General features: G+C 44.6%; 1 protein-coding gene across 1 annotated transcript; it reads right to left on the bottom strand.

The window, feature by feature from the left end:
- Positions 1-1,477: 1,477 nt before the first annotated feature.
- On the bottom strand, positions 1,478-22,971 carry LOC133011772 (ras-GEF domain-containing family member 1C-like). Its single transcript, XM_061079664.1, has 14 exons — positions 22,776-22,971; positions 9,950-10,165; positions 9,646-9,768; positions 9,285-9,422; positions 7,103-7,324; positions 5,856-5,930; positions 5,055-5,153; positions 4,256-4,358; positions 4,083-4,162; positions 3,891-3,986; positions 3,688-3,783; positions 3,484-3,607; positions 2,888-2,960; positions 1,478-2,807 (listed from the first exon to the last, which is right to left on the bottom strand). Exons 2-14 carry the CDS (start codon positions 10,157-10,159, stop codon positions 2,783-2,785), a joined length of 1,464 nt encoding a protein of 487 aa, XP_060935647.1. The 5' UTR covers positions 10,160-10,165; positions 22,776-22,971; the 3' UTR covers positions 1,478-2,782.
- Positions 22,972-23,295: the final 324 nt, after the last annotated feature.

The following is a 23,295-nucleotide window of genomic DNA, read 5'->3' as shown; positions in this document are numbered from 1 at the left end:
ACAGGACAACGGCTCTGACAGCACACGTGTGCAAATGAGAAGTTTTATTTGTATTATTATCATTCTCAGTGATTGTGTGGTCTGAATATAAGGTATATCAGACCAAACATTTTCATATCATTCTTTATAATTCAATAATAATGACTAATTAAATTAAATTTCCTCCGCTTCTGTGCAGGAAGTGCGCAGTTCACTTCAGTTCACGTCTGCAGGAGTTGCGCCATAGAGGAGTTGCGCAATCCACTTCTGCGCATGAAGAGCGCAATCCACTTCTGCGCATGAAGAGCGCACTTCACTTCTGCGCAGGAGATTAATTTAATTTGTCATTATTATTCATATATAGAACTACTTTAAAATGTGTCATTATCTATAAAGAATGATATGGAAAGTTTTGGTCTGATATAAATTGAATTTATACTGTGCAGGCTTAAAAATGACCACACAATCACTGAGAAGGATAATAATAATATTGCAATTAATATCATTAGTAATATATATGTTTAACAATAATAATACAAATATACAATATAATCTATAAATAATAATAGTGCAGTCAGGAGCAACCGAAGAGCCAATTAGTTTAACTCATTCATCGTGTCATTGTCAGTTGGAGAATCACATCCTTTCATCACATGATCTCATGTAATCCCACATACAGTATGTTCTGTATTCATACTTGTATAAAATACAGTTTTTAAAAACGAGCAAATAAAATACAAAAGTTTTCTAAGAGATAATTCGAAGTTTTAAATGTGATCCAACTGTTGGAAAATATGAAGTGGAGACGGTGGGAACCAGAGGTATGCGCTCAACCCAGTGCCGTTCTACTTACAGTAATGCTTAACATGGGGTTCCATTTGGCTGTGCTGATTGCCTGAACGATTTAAACCTTGGTGACTCTGTTTCAAGTTTTGCAGATATCATAATGCACTTATTCATTTAACTGTATGTACTAACATTTAGGCTTTTTTCAATCCAGTCAAATAGTCAGGAAATGCCCATATCCAAATGAGATAAAATGGTTTTAAATCAATAACCTGTCATGGCTAGTGCATTATTTTGAAAACCCTGAATGTGTGTATTGAGAAACCTTGAATAAGCATAAAAGTACAAACTTAATCAAACCAATGAACAAAAATAACAGAGCTGATGTAAAAAAACATCAACACAAGTTCAACTGCAGGCAATGTTTTATTTAAACACGTCATCACCTTGATTTGCAGGTTTAACAACACATCTCTGGCTCTCGTTAGTCTTCACTCGTCCGGGGAACATGTTACAAGAAAAGCCAGTTTGTTGGTCACACACGAGGAAGGAGAATTACAGACAGTCTGTTATCGAGAGGGAAAGGTGCTTCTTAAGAGAAAACACTGACATCAATCAATTAGAGCAAACTGAATAAGACTTTTTAAAAAGCTTATATAATAATACAGTCCCCGCTCCCTTTAACAATGTCATCCCACCCCACACCCTCAAAAATGTTTCCCAAATCACAACAGAACTACCAAATTAAAAAAAGCTCAGCGACACTCCCACAAAACAATAAACAAACACATTTCACGTCAGAGGAACCTGAATTATCAAGACAACCAGGGACTCATATGGCACAAGTTTCCCTCTTTTTACATTTTCACACAGAGAAAAAACTCCAGCTCATCATAGACCTTCTACAGAATGCAGCAAGGCATCGTCACTACATAGGTTGTGTTAAACATTACAAGGTGGATACACTCAATGCCCCCTTAAATCGCCTCGTCGTATGTAGCATGCCATCGGACTTCATATTCAGTAAAGGAAAGACACGATAAAAACTATACATCTGTCAGCACGGAAATCTCCATAAATATATCAGACAACTGAACGTCAGTCAGAGAGAAAACTTCCCGAAGAGCAGAAAGATGATGGGTTCACTTGTCACCTGTACACGATCTTCACCTCCTGCTGTGACCGGCCAGAAGCGATACTGTGGGTTTCTTGCATTAATGGCACAATTCATTTAAAAGGAGTAAACACTTAACAGTTCATATTCCACTCCCCCTGTCCAACACTTTCCCGAAAATGAGACATAATAAATAAAATTACAGGAGGAGATGACCAATAAACAGGTTTCTCTCATGCAAACAGTACACGTGAGATGAACTGGTAAAATGCTTGTAACGTGTCATCTTCCGTCGTCTCAGATAGACACGGTTGTCGTTCCTTCAGTAGACCTATAAAATCTGATACAGGCTAGCCAGCGCCCTTCACATCATGGTAAGTTTGATTACAGTACATTACAAGTTGAGGAAAACACAAATTTAAATTAAATACCTGGATGGGGCATTCGACCAAAGGGGAAGAGAAACAGGGAGAGGAGCAAATACAAAAACAACTAAAGCATCAGTAGGAATTTCATTTATGAAGTGGTTTTCCCTGTAACTGTTCTCTCTATAGTAGTAAACATATCTTCACAGAGTAAACACACATGGAGGGGATGGGGGGGGGAGGAGAAGCTGTATTCGCTCTCCTACATAACTGTACCTCGTCACTGATATGCTCCGAAGGCATTTCACTCCAGTTTCTTTAGCTTAACATTTTCAATTCACTTTTTATCCTGGCTTGTTTATTATTATTCTTTTATGTTTACAGTCTCCTTGATGAATCCTGTTCATCCGGCTTCTTTTTTTTAACTTCTTCATAGAAAATCACCTAAGTACCAGCTTGGTTCCTTCACAGTTCGTTTTAGTGCAGTGAGAACACACGCTCCCTCGCTGGTGGGAGGGGTTTAGCTGCCGCCAGCACCTCATGTCTTTCCCAGAACGTTAGACCTGAGGGGAGGAAATAGAGGCTGATGAGGGACAGAGCGTCTTTTTTAACATTGTAGCGTATCTGTCATCGTGAGTCTTACCTGAGTGCTTTCCACCTGTCCTTCTCTACCTGGTTCTCTGGACTCTCGCTCTCATAGGACGCAAGGTAGAGACCTGGGGAGGAATGAGAAGAGACTGATTATTTATTTTTATCTTGTCTTCTTTCAGTTAGAGAGCCGGATTTATTGATTTTTTTATGCTTTCACCCAAAACCCTGCGCTTGCACTCAAATAGCCGCTGCTTGTGCTAAGATTAGCTCTGCTTGTGCTCCAGCTGTGTGGTTGCACTCAGATATGACTGCTTGGATGGATTTCCTGGGCTCAAGCTTCAGCGACTCTCCTCGCGCTCACATGAAATGAGTACTCTCTGATTTCTTCTTCTACGCTTGTTTTTTTGGGTGTTATAAATTCCCCAGCCTGAGTGCAAGTGCACAGTTTGAGAACAAGCAGAGCAGGTCTAAGCAGATGTTTTGAGTCAAAGCATCACAACATCCGAATATAAAATCAATAAATCCTGCTCATCACGCTCTTCAACAAAGATAGGAAAAAACACATGTTAGATCATTTACACTCTGTTATGAAAACACTTGGATAGGCTTGTTCCGAAAAGTTCTTAAAACAACATGGCGGGTTCTCACCGTCCTCGCTGAAGATTGGAGCCGTGTGGAGGTAGTGCAGGATGGCCCGGTCCTCCTCAAATGGACACTCCACCTGTTTCCATGTCATAAATTCCCCAACCTGACGGGCCAGCTCCACAAATTTCTAAAACACAAAATTACACTAAGCACATGTTTGCAGGAAGGTTAAACGCAACAGGCCTCAGGAGAAAAGCGACAGCCTACCTCAAAGTTGACGTGGCCATTGGGCAGCCGATTGGCACATCCTTCATTCAGGAAGTAAATATCTTTGATCAGCAGACTGAAGAAGGGAATTACAATCTGAGGAGGAAACATGGACAGAAAGATAGAGAGATATTGGCATGAAAAATAAAAACACAAAATCAATGCCAGCATGCTTTCAGAGTGACATGTTGTAAAGCCTTTACTCTTTCTCTGTTGCTGTTGGCAGTCCGAGAGCGGTGGGCGGCCCCCCTCAAGGCCGTCCTGTAGTTGTAAAAATTTCCTGTAGGATCCATCTGGTGCTGTCAAAGCAAATGGAAACAAGCAAAACAATGTCAGCTGCAAGTTCTCACCTGTCATGTGCCTCTCGTACCAGTGATCGTCTGCATCGTGCTTACCTCCAGAATGAAGAACTTGGCAGTTTTGGCTTTGCCCCAAGTCTTCTTCAGCCGTGACACAGGACTCATGTTCATACCGGCTACAGGAGGGAATGAATTTCAACTATTAGTCCCAAGTTGGGCAGGAGAAATCTTAGACAAAATACTCTCAGCTATTGCAAAACTTGACTCACAGATGATGGCCATGAGGGAGTTAAAGTTTCCAATGTTGAAACACTCCCTGGCAACGTCGATGAAGAATTCGATCACCTGGGCTCTTTGTTTTTTCTTCGCTGGCTGCGAAACGGTGGAGAGGTTTGTTTAACTCACTGTTTTTACAGATTTTCTCATCGATACAGACACATATCATTAAACAAGCCTTCTCAGTGAGAGTGTAGTAACAGAATGATACCAGTAGGGGGCAGTGGTGCTCTAATACACCTAGCTGTTTCTCATTAGTCCAAGGAGTTCATGTTTCCAGTGCTGTTTCTCAGCAGGATTATGCAAAAAACTACTCCACTGACTGGATTGAAATGTTGTGTAAGTGAGGGGAATGGGCTATGGAAGAATCCATTAAATTTTGGGGCAGATCTGGAAAAAAGCCTTTTTCTTATATTTTCACTAAATTCCCAGGGAATAATTTATGTGTCTTAATGTTCCTTGGTGGTATACACTGCCATTCCAATTTGTAGAATGAAATTCTACGACACAATGAAATTTTTCTAGGATTTATTATTTAAAACCTGAATTTCAGTGTTTCAAATCCACAGGCTCAAAAGAATAGACAATCTGTATATTGTTTAATTTTCATGTTTACTGCATGATCGAAGTGTGTTTCATCTTTTGATGAATCCTAATTTGTGATTCCTGTTTTGGAGCCTTTCTACACACCTAATGTTTTGAAAAGAGGAGAATATTTTTGTGCCATTTTCCTCTGACGTTTAATGTCAGAATAAATAAAGAGTAGCTTGTAAATCTGCATTTTTCACTCACCATGCAGATCTCAGTAGCTACCAGGTAACACAGTCTGTTGAACCACCGGACATAAGCCTCCAGGTTGGAGGTTTTCTTCTTCTGGTCACTGAAGCACGGCTGCTGATGATACACACAAACACACGTGCACATACACCCACACACACAACCACACACACACACATACACAATGAGTAAAGGAGGCTTTGCCACAGGGAATACCTGATACTAATTAGCTTTCCATCTACAAGATGACCCCCCCTATGCGAGCGTAAATGACAGAGGCAGCAAACTGGGAGCGGAAATAACACAATCGATGCAGAGCAGGTGAAAATCCCCACAGGGGAAGAGAAGGATGGAGAGAAGATGAGTGAAAGAGACAGGAACTGAATATGAAGGGAAAATAACAGTGGACGAGCAACAGTGGGGGAACAGAGACTGAAAGCATTGAACAGTTTTGCTGAGGGCAGATGAAGAACTCGTTCCTGTGCTTGTCACAGCTTGTTACAATGTGTTGTTTGTGACCTTTTGACTATCTGACCTCTGTTAAGCCCCTTGAGAAGCAAACATCAAAGGATTTTTACACCAGGAACAGTTTCTTTGACTGTGACATATTATCCTTCAAAGATTCCCCAACAAAATAAAACTGAAAATATGAAGAAAGAAAAACATGCAGTGTTTTGGCCTGAGGGTGGACTATGGGTTTCTACTGATATGGCAAAACATTACAGAAAAATAGTTTGAGAATTTACATGTAAGAATTCCCCCTGAAAATAATAGTAACATAAACAAAATGGTTATTTAGAGAAATGAAAGTTATACCTTTGTTACATCTAGTGGGTCCTTCTGAACAAAGGCTTGGACAAACTCCTCTGGTCCAATATGACTCAAATGTTCCTGGAAAACAGACACACAAGCAAACAAAGACACCACACACACACACACCATTAATAACTCTTTCATTTCAGTAATGGAAGGCAATCAATAAAGGGAAGTAATGACTCATCGACTGACTCATTGGAATCATATTTCATCAAAGTGACACTTGAGACAATATTCACTTCTATTAAAAGAAGACTCAAACTATATAGTTATATACATGTGCAAATCAAAAATCCAAATGACACATTAGACCCTTCTTCTAAACACGTGACACATGTACACACACACACATGCAAGCACGCACCCAGTGGTTGTGGTCCTGAGCACAATCTCAATATTCTAATATTTTTATCTAATAACAGATTATCAAAATCTTTTTTATCAGAATTAGCATGTTGCTGAAACCTACAATATATTAATTAAAGTGCAATATACTGTATGTGCACTGTATGTGTGTCTGCCTTTCTCTTTCTTTGTCTCTGTGTGTGAGTGTGTATGTGTGTGTGTGTGTGTGTGTGTGTGTGTGTGTGTGTGTGTGTGTGTGTGTGAGTGAGTGTGTGTGACAGAGTGTGAAGCTGTCAGGTCACATATATCCACACTGGTTTTATCCCCTTTGTTTGAAGCTCCAGGCCCATCACTGACTTCTGGGGTGATGTCACCGCTCAGTCAGGGAACAAGCTTAGTCAGGCACACACACAGAAACACTCCCCCACTCACACACACGTGCTCACATCAAGACACACATGAATAGACTGAAGGCACCATGCATGCAATGTGAGGGACACTGCAGAGATCCCTTTGTTCATGTATGTTTCAGTGCATTATTCCCTTTGTTCTTGTCTCTGTTACATTGGGTGAAGACCAATTATCTGCAGCCATCTTCAAAAAGGAAAGTACAGGATCACAGTGTTAAGTGTGTCTGCCAGTTTCACTTTGCAACTGTAACCTCCCACCGCCTTCCCTTTGTTCTTTCAGACTCATTCTCCAACACGCTCATATCCGTTTCTATTCCCTCCATCTCCTCCTCTCATTGTCTTTTATCAAGTGTTTAAGTCCTTGACACAGACATAATCTCCACACGTGCTTCACCATTCATAGACCCCTCCCAAATATAAACACCCTCTCCCCTCCGTGTGTCCATCCCCTGTCATGACCTCTCTCTAACCTCCCCCCTCTCGTCTCCTCACCAGCTCCACGTGGGTGAGCTGCTGTGCCAGCGTGTACGGGTCGTTGCAGATGGAGAGCATGTCCTTCTGGATGGGTGGAGGCTTGGTCTTGAAGGCCACCAGCTTGTCAGAGATGGAGGAGGCGTTGAGGGAGACCTTGACAATGCTCTCCTCCCCCTGGCTCATCCGGGCCAGCTTCTGGCTCAGCTTCTGCAGCACCTGGTTCAGGGTTTTCCAGTACGCCTGCAGACGAGAGGAGAGGAGAGGAGAGGGGAGGAGAGGAAAGGAGATGAGAGGGAGGAAAGAAGAGGAGATGAGAGGGGAGGTGCTGTCAATAACCAACTTCCTGAATAATTTATTAATGCTTCATAGATCAATAATAGGCATGAATAAAAATAATCTCTGGGTTTCCAGGTTGTGACTCATATGTGTGCGATCCATTCATAGTTCAGAGTTGGTCAATAATAAGTGTTTTTTGGTAAATGATATTCAGCAGTCTAAAACCAACCAACAACACTGATGAGTATTTAATATATATTATTAACGTTTATTTCAGCACCACGGTTGCTGACCTGTATAATCGTGTTTTTTCTCTTTCACCCTAAAATTAGCAGGTATACACAGGTTTTTGTAAAAGCGGACTAGGTTTTTAAATTGCCAGTAAGGGAGCGTCCAAATCGCTGTTGCACATTCCCAAGATGTAAACAACAATAATCTCACAAACATTAACATTCACACACACTGGTCAGAGCTGGAGCCAACAAAAACCTGTATCTACTGCAGAGTCATGTGACCCGGGAGGGAATGATGATTGTATCTACTCCCATTGCCGATGAAAGACAGATGTTATTGGGTGTTACTGGATTTCTTGACCAGTGGAAAAGGGACTTTTTGGTTTTGCCTTATCCAGTTTACCTTCACATATTTGTTTAGATTAATGTCCAGATGAATGTATCTGTATCATCCACTCTGTCGGAGTGAGTACATTTGTACCTCATTAACCGTATCGCTGTGTGGCTGGTTGATGAAAACCTTCAACCTCCGCTCCTCCATTACAATTTAGAAATAACAGCTTTACTTTTGCGCACAAAGGCGACACATTTTTGAGAGGATTTAAGGAGCTCAACAATCCAGAGCACAATGTAATCTCTCCGTTGAATTAAAACACATTTCATCGAGGTTGTCACTAAGCAGCTGCGGTGTGCTCTGTGTCCAGGAATGTGTGTTTCCTCGGCCCTCCCTGCAGAGGACTGGTCACCGAGGCTGTTACAGGTCAGCCTGTCGCACAAACGAGCCACATGTACACACACACACACACCCGGAGCCGTAGACATAGCAGCACATTCATCACCACCTGCCCTTCCCTTCCTTCTGTCCTCTCTTCCCCTCCCTCCTTTTTTGTCTTCTCGTCCTCCTCCCTGGCTCCATCACCCTCCTCCACCTTCATGTCGCTGTTTCCCATCCCCCCCATCTTCTCCATCCATCTCCCTCCCTCTATGTTCCCCCCCGAGGCTGCAGATAGATCCACTCCTCTAACATCCTTCCTTCCTCTCTCTCCTCTCCTGTGTTGTAAGATTGTGTAACGCGGAGCTGCGGCTGCTCACCCGACACTGACACTCTGACTCCTTCCACCACAGCGGCAGTGATGATAATTAAATTTTGGTTCCCCATCAGAGCATTTCTCACTGCAGTTACAGTTTGGAAAAGCTGTTATTGCGACAGCGATAATGTGGCTCGAAATCACAAATTATTATCTTGTTATGAGCAGCAGATGTGTTTCTTATTTTTCTCTTTGTGACAATCTAGGATCCTTCCAAAACTGTAAAAGTATTCCTGTCTTTAGTGAAGGAGACTGACAAACTGAAACTGATACAGGCTACATCCTCACTGCTACGTTTAAGTTGTAAAATGCATCACTGCTGCTGTGTTTGCGCCTGAAATCCACACAACTCTTGAGTTTTTGAGCAACTAAGACGGAGAAGTTTGGAAATGCCTCTGGCCAAGTTTTACTTTGAAAACTCCGGAGCTGCCTCATAGTCTGGAGACGATGATGCAGTCACCCACACTCGCTCCCTGATTGGTAATCATGGATGAGGACTATTACTGATGTGGAGTTAAAATGCTTGTGTGGACAGAGATTTTTTTATTGTTAAAAGGAAAAAAACTTATTATTAGTAATCACAGTTCCATGTCGTCACTGTACCTCATCACATGGAGCTATCCTGTGGACGATGTCCTTCAGGAGTCCGACCATCTTCTCGTCCCTGAAGTCGGTCGGGAACGTCTCAGTCCATTCTGTCAGCAGCTGCAAGATCTTCGGGCCAAACTTCCTCACTTTTGCCTGTTGTTGAAGAAGTGAAAGAGCTTTACCACAGTCTGGATTTACGACTTTATCAGCAAATCAAAACATTATCCTGAGGTCAGCAATTTGGCCAAAAATATGTGGTTATTGTTTACATGAGGAAGATGAGTATGTCTGCGTGCTTTCTCTGCTCCTGTTTCCGTTTATCAGCTCATGCATGTGCACACGGGTGTTATGCATTGGTGTGTGGTGCAGTGCTGACCGTATCGAGTGGGCTTTGATCCAGCTGCTGCTGTTTGATGCACAGCTCACACACCCTGGCCAGCAGCTCCGGAGAAGGGATGAACAGACGAGCGCTCAGCAAGAAGGTAAACACATAGGCTTTCTGTCAAAGGGCAGAGGGAGACATTCACTCAGACACTGTCGCTACATCAATAATAAACACTGCTGCTTACAGTAATTACAGGGAACAGAATTGGACATGGGGATCATAATGTAATTGGCAGCAATGTCATTACCTTTATTGAAATGGAATTTCTGATGGACTGTGCTACATTTCTATTTACCTCTGGGTAGTAATCGGCAGTGGGCACCAGATTCTGGATCAGGGTGTCCAGAGAGGCGGAAGTGATCGGGGGCCCGTCGGCCGGGCCAGCCCCGGGCTCCGGCCCCCCCTGTGGGGCCTCCTCCTCCTCCCCAGGCTCAGCACAGGCCAGATGAGGGCTGAAGCCACTGGGAGTGGTGAACATGATGCCTGAGCACACAGTCTGGGGCATTCCTGTCTGAAACACAAATAGACAGCACAAAACATCAGCAGTTTATTGACAGAATGAGGAAGAGGTAGGAGAATGAGTTTTAAGAAATAGAAACTCAGGAACATTTTGTGGTGGTAGTTCATCTTACTCGCTGGCAGGGAATAAACCAATGCATATGGTGCATATCACCATGTCTCTGGCACAACTAATCCATTTCTTCCGATTGGTGGTAATAGTGAAGTGGTAGTTTTGCAGTAATCAGATTTAATCGCATATTTTATGCAATTCATATTTTTTTTATCTTTACAGCATGTTAAAATAAAAGAAAGGTGACCGGTAAAATCTTAAATTATGTTGCACATACTACAGTGATGCAGCTAACCTGAAGCAGGAAATAAAATTGAGAGCAATGTGAGAGAAAGTGAAAAAATTCCCCTAAACTGGATCCTCAACAAAATTTGACGGATTCTTTCCTGACCCATAAAGCAGTAAACCTTCATGGTGGATGTGATAACTAAATAACTAACTAACACATCCTCCCCTCCCTTCCTGTCGCTGCAGGAACTTTTGAAAGTCACACACCTGTGCTTGGTCTTTTCTCTCTCGCTCTCTCTCTCCCCCATATTTCTTGTCTCACCCCATCTCAAGGCCAATGGACACCAACACTGTCTGGTTCTGTGTAAAGTGATTTGGTGCTTTGTAAAATTTCATTAAATTGGCTTGTATTCCCACTCCTCTCCTTCTTTTTTGAATCTTCTGTTAACTATCCTGGAGTTATATCTCCTCTTTCTTTCACAGCAACACACTCATCCGCTCCAGCAGATGACCCGCTGCCGTCGTCGAGGGACACACAAACACCCTCAAACAGCTGCCCCCCCCCGTCTCCCACATCTCGACAAGACAGAGGAGAGAATGTAAATGTGGGTCGCTCAGTCGCCGTGGAGACACTGGTGCAGCCCGAAAGCGATCGCGTGGCCTCTATCTTTGCCGAGTGTCGTTTGTCTTTCCCTTTAAGAATGCTTCGGGTTGCACATTTTAAAAATTCAACATGTTCCTTCCCTCAATGGACCAACGCTGCAGCTGTAGTGGAGAGGAGCACTTACTGCGTACGCTTGAGTGGGCATAGTACGGAAACGAGTACCGTGATCCTCAGGGTACAATTATCCCCATCACTCTTCATCTCCTTGATGCCAGCCGATAAATCACACAGCCCCCTCCTTCACGTACCAGTATTATATGGAAATGTAGAGATATATTTGGTTTCTTGTATCTGAATTTGACGTTAAGTCTGCTGTGCTCCTCTGCTCGCTGACTAAACCTGGTGACTACCTGAATCAGTCATCTTCATCTCCGAGGACGGCTGCAGTCTCTGGCCGCCCTCGGGCGAGTTCAGTGCCTGCAGGGGTCACGAGAAGGACAGCAAACCCCACACGCTGACAGCGAGACCCTCAGCAACACCAAGGAAGCTTTATATGACGTAAACACGAGAGTATTCTTCCTGTGGTTTGTAGCTCAGATGACAGGCAGGGCTTGGCCACAATGTGCACCCACAAGAGTATACACACTGATGATGATAATGAACAGAAAGAGAGCAGAAACGGAGAGGAGAGGTGAAAGAAAAGCCTTTCCTTTGCTCTGGGTTTTACTAGAATTACCTCAACAGACTTAACACCGCAAAAATGTTTCTTAGTTAAGAGCTCTGCCATAGCCCAAAACTCCCCTTACATTCAAACAAGCTGCATCACACTCATAGGTAGCAGTCCCCTACATATGTCTGATATATTCATCAAGATCCATGAACTATTCCCTGGCGAATCAGTGAAGATAAACACTAAAAAAAGGCCTATCTGAATAAACTCATTCTGCATTCTTCCACTAAGTTTGTTGGTTATCTGTCTGGTACTTTTTACATAATCTTTCTGAACGACAACAAACACACGCAGATGAGAAAGACAACCTCCCTGGTGCGGATAATGATGCCACTTCAGAGCGATGACAGTTAAAAGAGAATTTAAGAACCGCACTGCTGATATGACCACATTAGCTCCCATCAAGGAGGAAAGCGGGTTTGCTGCAATCATTTCATTGTCTGCTGATCCCACTCACACACACACACACACACGCACACACACACACACACACACACGCACAACCACATGCTTATGAGCCACCTCGATGGAACAGTGTCCCTGGGGTGAAAGGTCAAGCACACACTGGCATGCAGAGGAGCAGCTCATGTCTCATGTTTCCTGTGTGAGAGGTTCGGTTTCCCTTTGTTCCCCCACACATCAGCTCTTACTCGTGCACTTGTACACACCTAGAAACGGACGCATGCCGACAGGCACACAAAAGGCTGGGGGGGGATGGGCAGTCGGTCTCTCTGTGAGGCATTTTACTGCCTTGCTACCGACTTATTACACCACACTGACACCCATGGCCAGGTCTCTCACAGTGTATGTTGTGCTGAACAGGGGACCAACATCTTCTTGTCTGTTCCTCACAGATATAACCATGGAGGGGGGGGGGGGGGGGGCGAAGTGTCTGAGTCAACAAAACACTTTTGGAGTTTCAGGAGTAAACAGCGTTGCAGCCAAATCCAATATAATTGAATTGCTATATGCCATACTCATGCATGCATTGACCACTGTACAAGGTCTATTTTGCAGTGTAAGACAAACCAAAGAACCTCAGATGACAAATAATTTCCACCACAGTTCAACACACAGCTGTAAAATGTGCTTAACATTTTGTTTCAGCTGTTTTCCTCCCATTGTCTAAGTCTAGATTAGGTTCCATGAGGGGGGGGGGGGGGCTGGGGTGTCCTTGCCACAGAGAGGACTGATAAAGACCGAAATGGAAAAACCTTCACAAGCTTTGTTGTAACTGGAAGGAATTTCATTTTATGTTCAGACCATCAGGCCGACAAAGCCTGCTTAGCTCTAAGAGAGTGTGAATGGATCCAGGAGTTTATCTGCAAGTCATCTCCTGCATACACTCACACACACACACACACACACACTCCTTCATCTCTGTGCTGATATGATATTCATATATGTGCGGGAGTGACTGAGAGTTTTATTCTACGTGCTCGTACTGTCAATGATTTCCTGTATCGCTTGTGATAATCTTCACTCTCCTTATTGCTCTGTTGCTTCCCCTGCAGCTCTCCTCTCCTCCCATCAGCGTTTCTCAGGCTCCGATAAATCATTTCATTATGGTTTTGCGTCTCTGCCAGTCAATGTCGCAGAGTCTGCAAACAAGGGGTCACCCAGGTAACTCCTCCACAAATGTGTACATTGAATTAGGCAGCTGTGTACGTATGTGTTTCACATCAGTCACACTGAACGTGTCTTTGGCTGATGTGAGCCGTGATCTATATTTGTTTACCTTTCAGGCACAAGAGCCAAGTTGGACATATATAATCATAGGGAGAGAAAGAGTGGAATGGGACGCAAAGCAGATACAACACACGGTGCTTTAGCAATGAGATAAAACCATTGAAATGTTAAACTGTAACAGCGGCAACAGGAAATAGAGCCTGATCAATTTATCAGTTGGCCGATAAAAATCTGCTCATATGAGCATTTCACAGACATATAAGTACCCAGTTTTATATTTGCTGGTATGAAGACTTTTACTTTACAGAATAAACAGTGCAAAAAAGATTAACATTAACAAATTGTTTATTTTCTTAAGTTCTATATATTTGCTCATATTAGTGTTTCTTTGTATATATTCTTAAACCTTAAAATAAACCCTTATTTACATATGTTTTATGAGGGTTTGATAATGAGAACTAAGGAATTATACAATATTTTCTTTTTTAACATATATATTGGTCACTATATCGGTATCAGAAATTTCTGAAGGGTTAGTGTTAATGTCCACCTGTGTCCACTAGAGTACGCAGGGACCTCAATGTAAACGTCCACATGCAGCTTATAATTTGTTACCACGCTGACTGTAGTACGCAAATCTCAGCAGAAACAGAACAAAGACAATGTGGTCACCATCGAGGTATTGATCATACCCGACCAACTTATGTTTGCATGAGCAAACCCACTGAGTGAGGTGATTGATAATAGCTGTTTGTTATTGCTAATGGATTACAAGTTTCCTTTGGGGAGAAGATTTCATCATTTTGCTCTTAAGTGGAAATTGTGACGTCAGAAGGTTGTGAATGTTTATTATTTTGCATTGCTTTAGAACTATATAGCTGATACCACATTTCTTCCTGCAGTTTGACCAACAAGTCATCCACAGCTCTACTCTGTGTGTATCTTGTTTCCACACATCACGGTTCACACAGCTCCCTACGTGCCTGGCAAGCTGCATCAACGCTGCGTGAAAACACACATCGAGAATCAAGCAGCTGAGAACAGGTGAGTGTAGTGTTGTGTGCTCTAATCCCCTCTGAGATCCCCAGCAGTCAGCCAACGGCAGCCCTGCACTCCGTCTAGACAGCTGGGGGAGTGTCATTGTTCACGGACCTTGCAGCATGAGTAGTTGTGTGTGTGTGTGTATGTGTGTGTTGTCTTGTAATTCTGTCAGGCTGTTATCGTTGCCATCGGGGGATCCGCCTGCTTTGTTCTACGATGATTAACAGAATGGCACTGTTGAGAGATACACAATCTTTATCAACACCCTTGACTTCTCAGCTGTCGGCCTGTGTGCTTGCATGTGTGTCAGTGTGGTGTGTGTGTTGAAGCAACAATGGCATTTCCAACATAACTGAGCAGCTTGAAGCTGTCAAGTAGTTTCCCTGCTCGGTTTTCTTTAGCCATTCCAGTGTAACCGGTTTCACCACAACATTTTTATAAGTATCTACCTGTGAGTGTGTGTGTGTGTCTGTGTGTTTTGAGGAGAGTGGTGACCCAGGTGCAGACAAAGCAGTTCTGCCACTGAGTTGACGGATGAGGACAATCAGCATTAGAGACAGCTATCCTTTAAGACTGAAGAGGCTTTCTCACAACAAATCAAACCACAGTCTGACCTAAGTCAAGGGTCAAAAAGTGTTGCTGGTCCTGGGTAGGGGCGGATGCACAGTTACAGCTTTGTTGGCCTCCAAAGTCACTCTAGGGTCGCGGTGGTTTCAAGACTACAGTCGTATTCCGACATGAACACCAGAAAATACCAAGAAATTCAGTTGCGGACCTTTTCAGGACTCTCACTTATGAAGAATGCAACAGGAGATTGTCCGGGTCAGATGCTTTCACAGCAACAGGAGCATTCTGGAGAGAGCTGGGATCTGGATAGAGCATTCAGGAGAGAGGACACGACTTATAAATTATGCTGCATTGTTGCACTGGCATCGGCCATTATCAGTCTCCAGACATTTTCAAAGGAGGTCCTCAAGAAAAAGACATTAAAAAATCCATTAAAACCTTATCAGTTAGCTGAGATTTACGTACACCGCTGGCCAAATCTATTCATCATCACCCCAAATAAACGTTGAGGACAACATAGCTGCCTACCTCTTTATTTCGCAGATCTACATGCACTTCATGGCACTAATAGCCTGGGTCCTTTCAAGGGGACAATATAGAATATGGTTTTGAAGTTTATGTGCGGAATTTCTGTTAAGTAAGTTTGAAATACTGATGGTACATCATCAGTATTTTTTTTATCTTTGAACAGCAGCATTCTCCCTCAAGCTTGAAAGAAAGTCCCACGCAGTCTTTTTCAAAGTTGTTTTCATGTCCTTGAGCACAGAGCTGACACACAAAGGCCGATTCAATCCATTCCTGCACCGGCAGACCTTATCCAGCGGAGAAGGGGATTGTTATTCTTGTGTCAAGCTTAATCAGGTGTGCTGTTGGGTGACAAGATCAAATCTATAGAGTGGAGGCTTGTAACCTGCTGCCCTATTGCTCCCCGGGAAATGTCACAATATAAAACGATTAGATTTATTGTGATGTATTTTTTCCTATCTTTCATTGCCCTCAGGGCTTTTTTCACTGACGTGTATGAATGCGTGCAATATGGAGCAGATCCAAGTAAAAATCAGGATGTAGTGAATTTAAATGTGGTTATATTTCTTTTTTATTTGTTTTGAAGGAGCTGATGTGCTGTATCGGTGCAGAACAACTTCAAGATGTCATGAGAACCTGTTCTTCGAGGAGCAGCACATCACTGCAAGTGACCACAGCAAATACCTGGCGTGGGTGTTGCGGCAACATTTTGATTTGTTCTATTAGTTGCTTCCTGCTTTAAAAGATCAGTTAAAAGGAGATACAAAGACAAAGAGGTAAAAATCTGCATCCCCTGCCTTGCTTGGGGGTGTGATGAATATAAGAATAAGATGGCAAAGATAGAAAGAAAGAAAGGTGGAGGTGTGGAGGAGGATGAGCAGGTGATACTCACCCCCGGGCAGTGTGAAGGCAGTCGAAGCTCTCTGAATGCCACACTCACTAAACTCCTCTTTTTCCGTGCACACTCCCCAGCTCCCAACCTTGCTAACTAATTTACATACTCTAACACTTCCTGTCTAATTTAGGACCCACATGTTCGCTCCTTCAACACCTCACAATTCCAACTCTTCATCTATTTTGGGGCTGTGCTCTAAAAAAGCAGATCCCTGTGTATTTTTGGTCCTGACACTGTTTAGCGTGCCTTAGAGTATTGCAGCTATGGCCTGAATTTTTCCACAGCATTCTTTGAAAGCTGAAATGATGCAACCACAGTGTGAATGAAGTATTCTCATGATGGTATGGGCTTAAGGCTCCATTATGCTTCTACGTATCCGTGTCGTTTAGAGGGACGCACGGATACCACGGACTCTTTTTGATTCATGCTTTTCCGACGACCGTCAGTCTGAAAGCAATTCACCGCCAAACAGTAGGTGGCGCAACGGAAGACGAGCTCAGAGAAGCCTACCCCATTTCTGGGAAGAAGAAGTCCACATGTGTTTATTTACCTCTGTCGGTGCTCGTACCTCCGGACCACCTCCACTAGACGCTCTTCAATGTTGCTATCCATATTCATATCGTAGTTGTGTTTGGATTTTAACGTGGCTGTCTTATGATATACTGAAGAAAACCGGAAGAAAACTGGAGTTTGAGGTCCGGAAATGTGAAATCCGGAAATGATGTCGTACGGAAATGACGTCGTACGGAAATTATGTCGTTAGCGGACCAATCACAGTCAAGGGCTGTCCGTAGGCTATCCGAAATATCCATGGATAGTTAGAATAATCAGAGGTGCACGAAAAGCTCTCCGAGGCGCGTTCCACGGTGGAGAGGGCGGTCCTATCTGTCCGTATCTGTAAAAACGGAGTAGCATAAATCTGTCTTTAAAAGAAAGTAAACACCGCTTTGTCATCCAGCCTCACTCTCCCCTTCCCCTTCCACATGTCCCCTCGATTCCTCCCTCCTCCTTCATGTGCCATCGACGCCCTACTTTTCCAATGAGCCCAGTCAGGACGCCGGCACAGATGGCCCTGCAGCAGGCTGCTGTCCCATTGGGAGCTGCTGGCATGGGAGCAATTTGGCCCTCTGCCCCTACCATCATCCCCAGTCTCTACAGGAGCCCAAAAGTGTACTGGCGCCCAGACTGAATGCCGAGGTACAGGGGGTCCAAGCCGATCTGCCTGCTTCGCTGCACGGTGACTGCTTGGCACCGCTGACAGCAGAGAGAGCGCAAAATACCACACATATGTCACCGCACACACACGTCGCGACAAAATCAAACCAGCCTACTATTGTTGGTTAATGGTGTGTGTGTGTTTTTGGAGAGCAGTCGGGATGAAGACAAATGGGTTCATTGTGTCCTGAAAAAAACACATGCACACACACTTGCACCCACACAACAGCCAAACACAGGATTGAGTTACAGTCGAGGCATTCCGGCCCCCCCCACCCATTCCCCAGCCTCGCTCTGTGGGACCAGCCCACCGGAGGCTGGGAGTCACACGCCGGCCTCAACAGGGACACACTCCCTTAATCCCCTTTATACTGTCTGAGCAGGGTCACCCCGACATCCTGGCACCTGTCCGGCACGCACCAGCTCCATCAGTCCCAACACAATGCTCATAGGGAGTCCTCCTCCATGAACACACCCCTGTGCATGTGTGTAGACAGATTCATTCCTGAGCGCGTCTGGACACAGCTGTGCGCTGAGCCTGGTGCGCCCTAAATCTGTCATTCACAATGGTTATAATGCTTTAAAAAACAAGTCATGTATTATTTATCATTTTCCAGTTTATAACCAAATCTTGATGCAACACTCGGGGGAAGAGAATCGGACACGAGAGGTTTTTGTCTCGTCCTAAGCGCGCATCATTTTATCTCAAGTGTCACTTATGAGGAATTGCCATGCTCAAGCAAGGGAATGGAAGAATATGGAAAAGAACAACAGAGCGGAGGGAATGATACGAGAAGGGCTGAATGAAATAATGCATTGTCTTCTTCTCAGTTAAACCTGCACAATAACCACCACTAACTAATGAGCGAGAAGGTTAAAGATGCAAATCTAATAACCAGATGTTCCTAATTCCATCAGGGCTGTCTCCTTTCCTGTAGAAGTACATCTATCTGCTCATTACAACCAGCGCGGTCAAAGGCCACACACCGTGTCCCTGCTGATGTACGATGTCAAAGTACTAATGAGTTGAGGGGGATTGCATGATCTGCTGCTCTGCTCACCACTTATGTCTTATGTAGTTTGATATGATCAGAGGCGGACACAGGTCAGAAAACGTTTGCATAAACCTGCAGCTGGTGGTTCCCATGTTGATATTTGAACAAACAGAGATTTCAAATCTATAAATCAAATTTTTCATGATTAACATTACATAAAATGATACGTTACATGGTCAATTCAGATGCTATGAAACAGACTGAGGGTGTGTTCTCACTTTCAATATGAGGACTTCTGTTTGTATTGAGCATAGACTGTATATAAAGATGGACCAAATGTCTCCACTTCCTCCCCCTATCCAGAAATGAAGTAGATATATCTCATATAGGAACTCTGCCATCTTGTGCATTTGGAGCCAGAGGGTGTGCAGTGGTGATCTGGGAATGGAGTTGAGGCCGATACAACCAATCATGTGTCAGTGTCAGCTGTCAATCATGTCTCTCCCCGTTTTTTATAGCATCGAATAACTCATTACTACCAAACCTGTCAGAAACATGAGCACTTGAACAGTTTGATAAAAAACACCGTTAATGAAGGAAACTCTCTACATGTATTTTTGACGCTTGGTCCATGTCCCAGCGACTAACATGGAGGAGATTTATGACCGATACTGCAGCGAACCATCAGATAGCAGACGAGACAGTGTTTTGTTTAATAAAGATGACAAACTTCAGAAATGCTAAATCTTGTCTGAAATCATGCAGCTAATTTTAAATCAGATTAATATCAGAAACGATCAATGACGGACGAGAACTCAATACTTCCCCCTGTTCAGACGCAAGTAGTTCAATACCAAACAACATCCTGAGGTTTAATATCAGGACCAAATACCACAAGGCTGTTCCTAATGAAATTCCTTCAATAGCTCAGCTGCGTATGGATTGTTTGGAGCTGGAGACACATCTGTCCCATCATTACTCAGGTGTGCTGAAGCTCTGCGGCCTGAGAAAACAAATATGTGTCTCATAGAACATGCTGTTCACCTCATAAGGTTAATTTAATTACATGGAGCCTGATGGTATATAATCTATATGTTTACTCCAGTGGTTTATTGAACACACCAGGGATCTAATCATATTCCATTATTTTTTGCACGTAGCCAATCCATACTCACAGACTGTCAATAGCTTCCCATGTGACAGCATGCAGGCCATGTGGAGGCAGCTCAGACCGGCTGGAGAGCGCTCAAGGTTTCCATGGAGTCAAAGCTCCTGTTGGGAGGTAATTAGATGCCTGTTGATTCCCCACTGTGACTCCCCCTTTTCCCTCCTTTATTCCATCAGAATTCCTTGTTTCACACCCTCACCCCCTCCCCTCTCACTCTCTCTTTCTTTCTCCGACTTTTGCTCCAAAGACAGAGCAACCGGCTGTGACCGAGCACTTCCACTCGTGAACCACGTTCGCCCCGGCCCGGCAGCAAGATCACTCTCCTCATCACTTTAGCTAAAAGACAAGTCATGCCATCTCAAAGCCCTACTGAGCTGAGGAGCCATGATAAGATCAAAAATCGAATTCACTTTCTAGTGATAGAGGTGGAGATTTTTTTCTGGCAATGGTAATGGGGAAATTCCCCACAAAATAAATGTGTGACTAAAACAGAAAATGAGAAAAAAGAAAGCCTTCCTTTGCACAGTCGTCCATTTTTTCTACTACTTCTACTATTAATTTGACTAATTTTATTGTTATGTAATTTCCTTAAGAGGCTTTCTCTGAATTGACAAATGTTACAGCTTCTGCAAAAAAGAGGAAACAAAACAATTTCATTCTCCGCCAACTGATCGTTCATTCATCCGACCAACAAAGGAAGCTGGGGGATGAGCCTCAAGTCTATTCCAGTACAGACAGGAATGGATCATTCAATACAAACTAATCTGTTTAAACTGGAATTCATTGTGCTCGTTGTGTTTACCAGTGGGATGTTGTGGGTTGTAGTTGTGACTGCTGCGCCACAAGGCAACAGTGGATTTGTATCATGTCTGTACAGTAGAGTAGCATGTGATCTGTGATTCCTGCGAACGCACATGCACACACAAACACTTAAGAACACACACACACACACACACAATCAGACACACACCCCTTTGCAAATGCACACAGCCAGAAAGTTAGTGTTTACCTCTGTGTTGACCTGCACCAGACAGACCCTGCCCAATCTCTCCACACACACACACTGCACACACACACACACACACACACACACACACACACACACACACACACACACACACACACACACACACACACACACACACACACACACACACACACACACACACACACACACACACACACACACGCCTCTCAGCCTCACATCAAACCCAACGATGCCCTCATTACCAGCACACCTGTTATTCTCTGCAGACTCGGCCTGAATCGGAGGGAGCGTGTGCCTCAGTCTGTACCTGCAGACGTGTTCCAACTTCCCAGACACTTCCGACAGATCCCTGTGACTCACGTCAGTTCAACCTGTACCGACTGCACTGCTCCACCAGGCTGTCACTTCAAATTCAAAACCATTATACCACCACAGGACAGCCGGGTTTCCAGGGCTCAGCTTCCGAGGGGAACCCGGAGGATGCACAGGGTCTTACCCCTGGAGGCCGAGGTCAAAGGGTTCTAACGATGGCACAGGTTCACAACAAGTCACTGTTTTATCCAGATTGAGCGACAGGCTTTTTCACTTTATAGGGGAACCTCAAACACAGCAGGCATGACACATGAACAAATGATGTTTGTGTTTCCCCCTCCCCTGGGCACACACTGCCAGTGAAGGTGAGAGTGAGCAAATAAAAATTTCCCAGGGCTGCCTCCCAAACAGAGGGAGGGGTGGGGGAGTAAAGAAAAAGCGAATCTGGGCTCCACGCTGAGGGAGCACTGTCATGAAACGTGATGCCCCCCCCACCCCACTCTGGTGCTTCACCACTGGAGTGGGGGGGGCTGGTTGATGGGTGGAGAGGGCTGGAGATAAGGTGCCTTGAACTGGTCATTACAACAACCTGCAGCAGGAATATGGTTTCTGATACTTCAGTGCACCTGCTGCAAGAGACAGATAACAAATCCTTTCTGGTTTGTATTGGTGAGCTGTGCAAGCATGCTACAGCGGCCTTGGGGGGGTGGGGAGGGGGGGGGGGGGGGGGCTGCACTGACTGCCTCTTGGCTGCTCGCAGTGGATGATGCAGATTTTTCTCATTCCGAGCTCAGAACAGGAGAGGACATTGTCAACAGAGCCACACCTGCTCGCTCCGTCCTGCGTGTGAGGCAACATGCTGCAGAGAGATGTGATAGAGAGCCAGGCGGCGTGTGAGGCTCCGCTCCCCGGGTTAGTGATCACACAGCCCGGGAGGAAGCTCCGAGCCAGGACCGGGACCGGGTCCGGGACTGGGACCGGGTCCGGGACAGCAGTCGGTCCCCCTGGGTCCCCCTGTCCTCTGGACGTGTCAGGGACAGAAGACACAGGGAGTCCAGGCTCCTTTAAAGCGACCTGCACGCCGCTGACTCACGGACACACACACTGGGATGCTCTCTCTCTCTCTCTCTCTCTCTCTCTCTCTCTCTCTGTCTCTCTCTCTCTGTCTCTCTCTCTCTCATATTCCATTAATCACAATGGAATACAACATACCAACACTGTAAAATCACAATTTAAAAAAAGAGACCTGATGACCTCTCTCTTTCTCTCTTTCTCTCTCTCTCTCTCTCTCTCTCTCTCTCTCTTTCTCTCTCTCTCTCTCTCTCTCTGTGGAGCTGCACCATCTGTAACACCTATCACATTATCATGTCGTCACTTGTGCTAGTAAAAGTTACTATACTATGACGACTCAGGGTTCTAGGCACAGTATGCAGAACGTGTGAGAAGGAACACACACACACGCACACACACACACGCAAGCAATCACACAGAAACGGGCACGCAGCTAGTGGCTGTGGGCGTGAGCGCAATCTCAATATCGTATATATAATATAATATTCTTATATAGTACAGATGCTTTCCCGCGCTACTTACCAGCTCTACACTTTAATCCCCATCCTCGATCCTCAGACCTGTTTCCGGTGACGAATCAATAAAATAAAAGCTCCTGATAATTCCTCCCAAAAAAAAGAATTCAAATGACCGGTCACAAACGAGCCCGGTCAGCTGGAACCAGCCGGGCTCCTCGGGCTCAGTGTCCCGGGTGGTGAGGGGTCCTCGCTCCGGACAGGTTCCCCGGGACAGAGTGTGTCCCTGAAGGCGTGGCGAGCCTGTCCTGTCGGTCCTGCGCCACGGAGACACGGAGACACGGAGGTGCAGCTCATCCACACAGCGCCACGGAGCGAGTGAGCCTGGAGGAGGAGAGGAGGAGGAGGAGAGAGAGAGGGGGGGAGAGAGAGAGAGGGGGAGGGGGAGAGAGAGAGAGAGAGAGAGAGAGAGAGAGAGAGAGAGAGAGAGAGAGAGAGAGAGAGAGAGAGAGAGAGAGAGAGAGGGAGCTACTCACACTCCTGTGCCAAGCTTCTGTTCGCGCTTTTCAAAATAAAACACCCCCAAG

This window comes from Limanda limanda, chromosome 10 (assembly GCF_963576545.1).
Source record: "Limanda limanda chromosome 10, fLimLim1.1, whole genome shotgun sequence".
Lineage (NCBI taxonomy): Eukaryota > Metazoa > Chordata > Actinopteri > Pleuronectiformes > Pleuronectidae > Limanda > Limanda limanda.
This window is presented reverse-complemented; position numbering and strand designations above follow the sequence as displayed.

Coding starts and splice junctions, on each gene's coding strand:
- LOC133011772 (XM_061079664.1), bottom strand. CDS start 10,159: ATGCCCCAGACTGTGTGCTCAGGCATCATGTTCACCACTCCCAGTGGC. Junction 7,325..9,284: donor GGATAGCTCCATGTGATGAG/GTACAGTGACGA, acceptor TCTCGTCTGCAG/GCGTACTGGAAAACCCTGAA. Junction 3,987..4,082: donor CCAAGTTCTTCATTCTGGAG/GTAAGCACGATG, acceptor TTGCTTTGACAG/CACCAGATGGATCCTACAGG.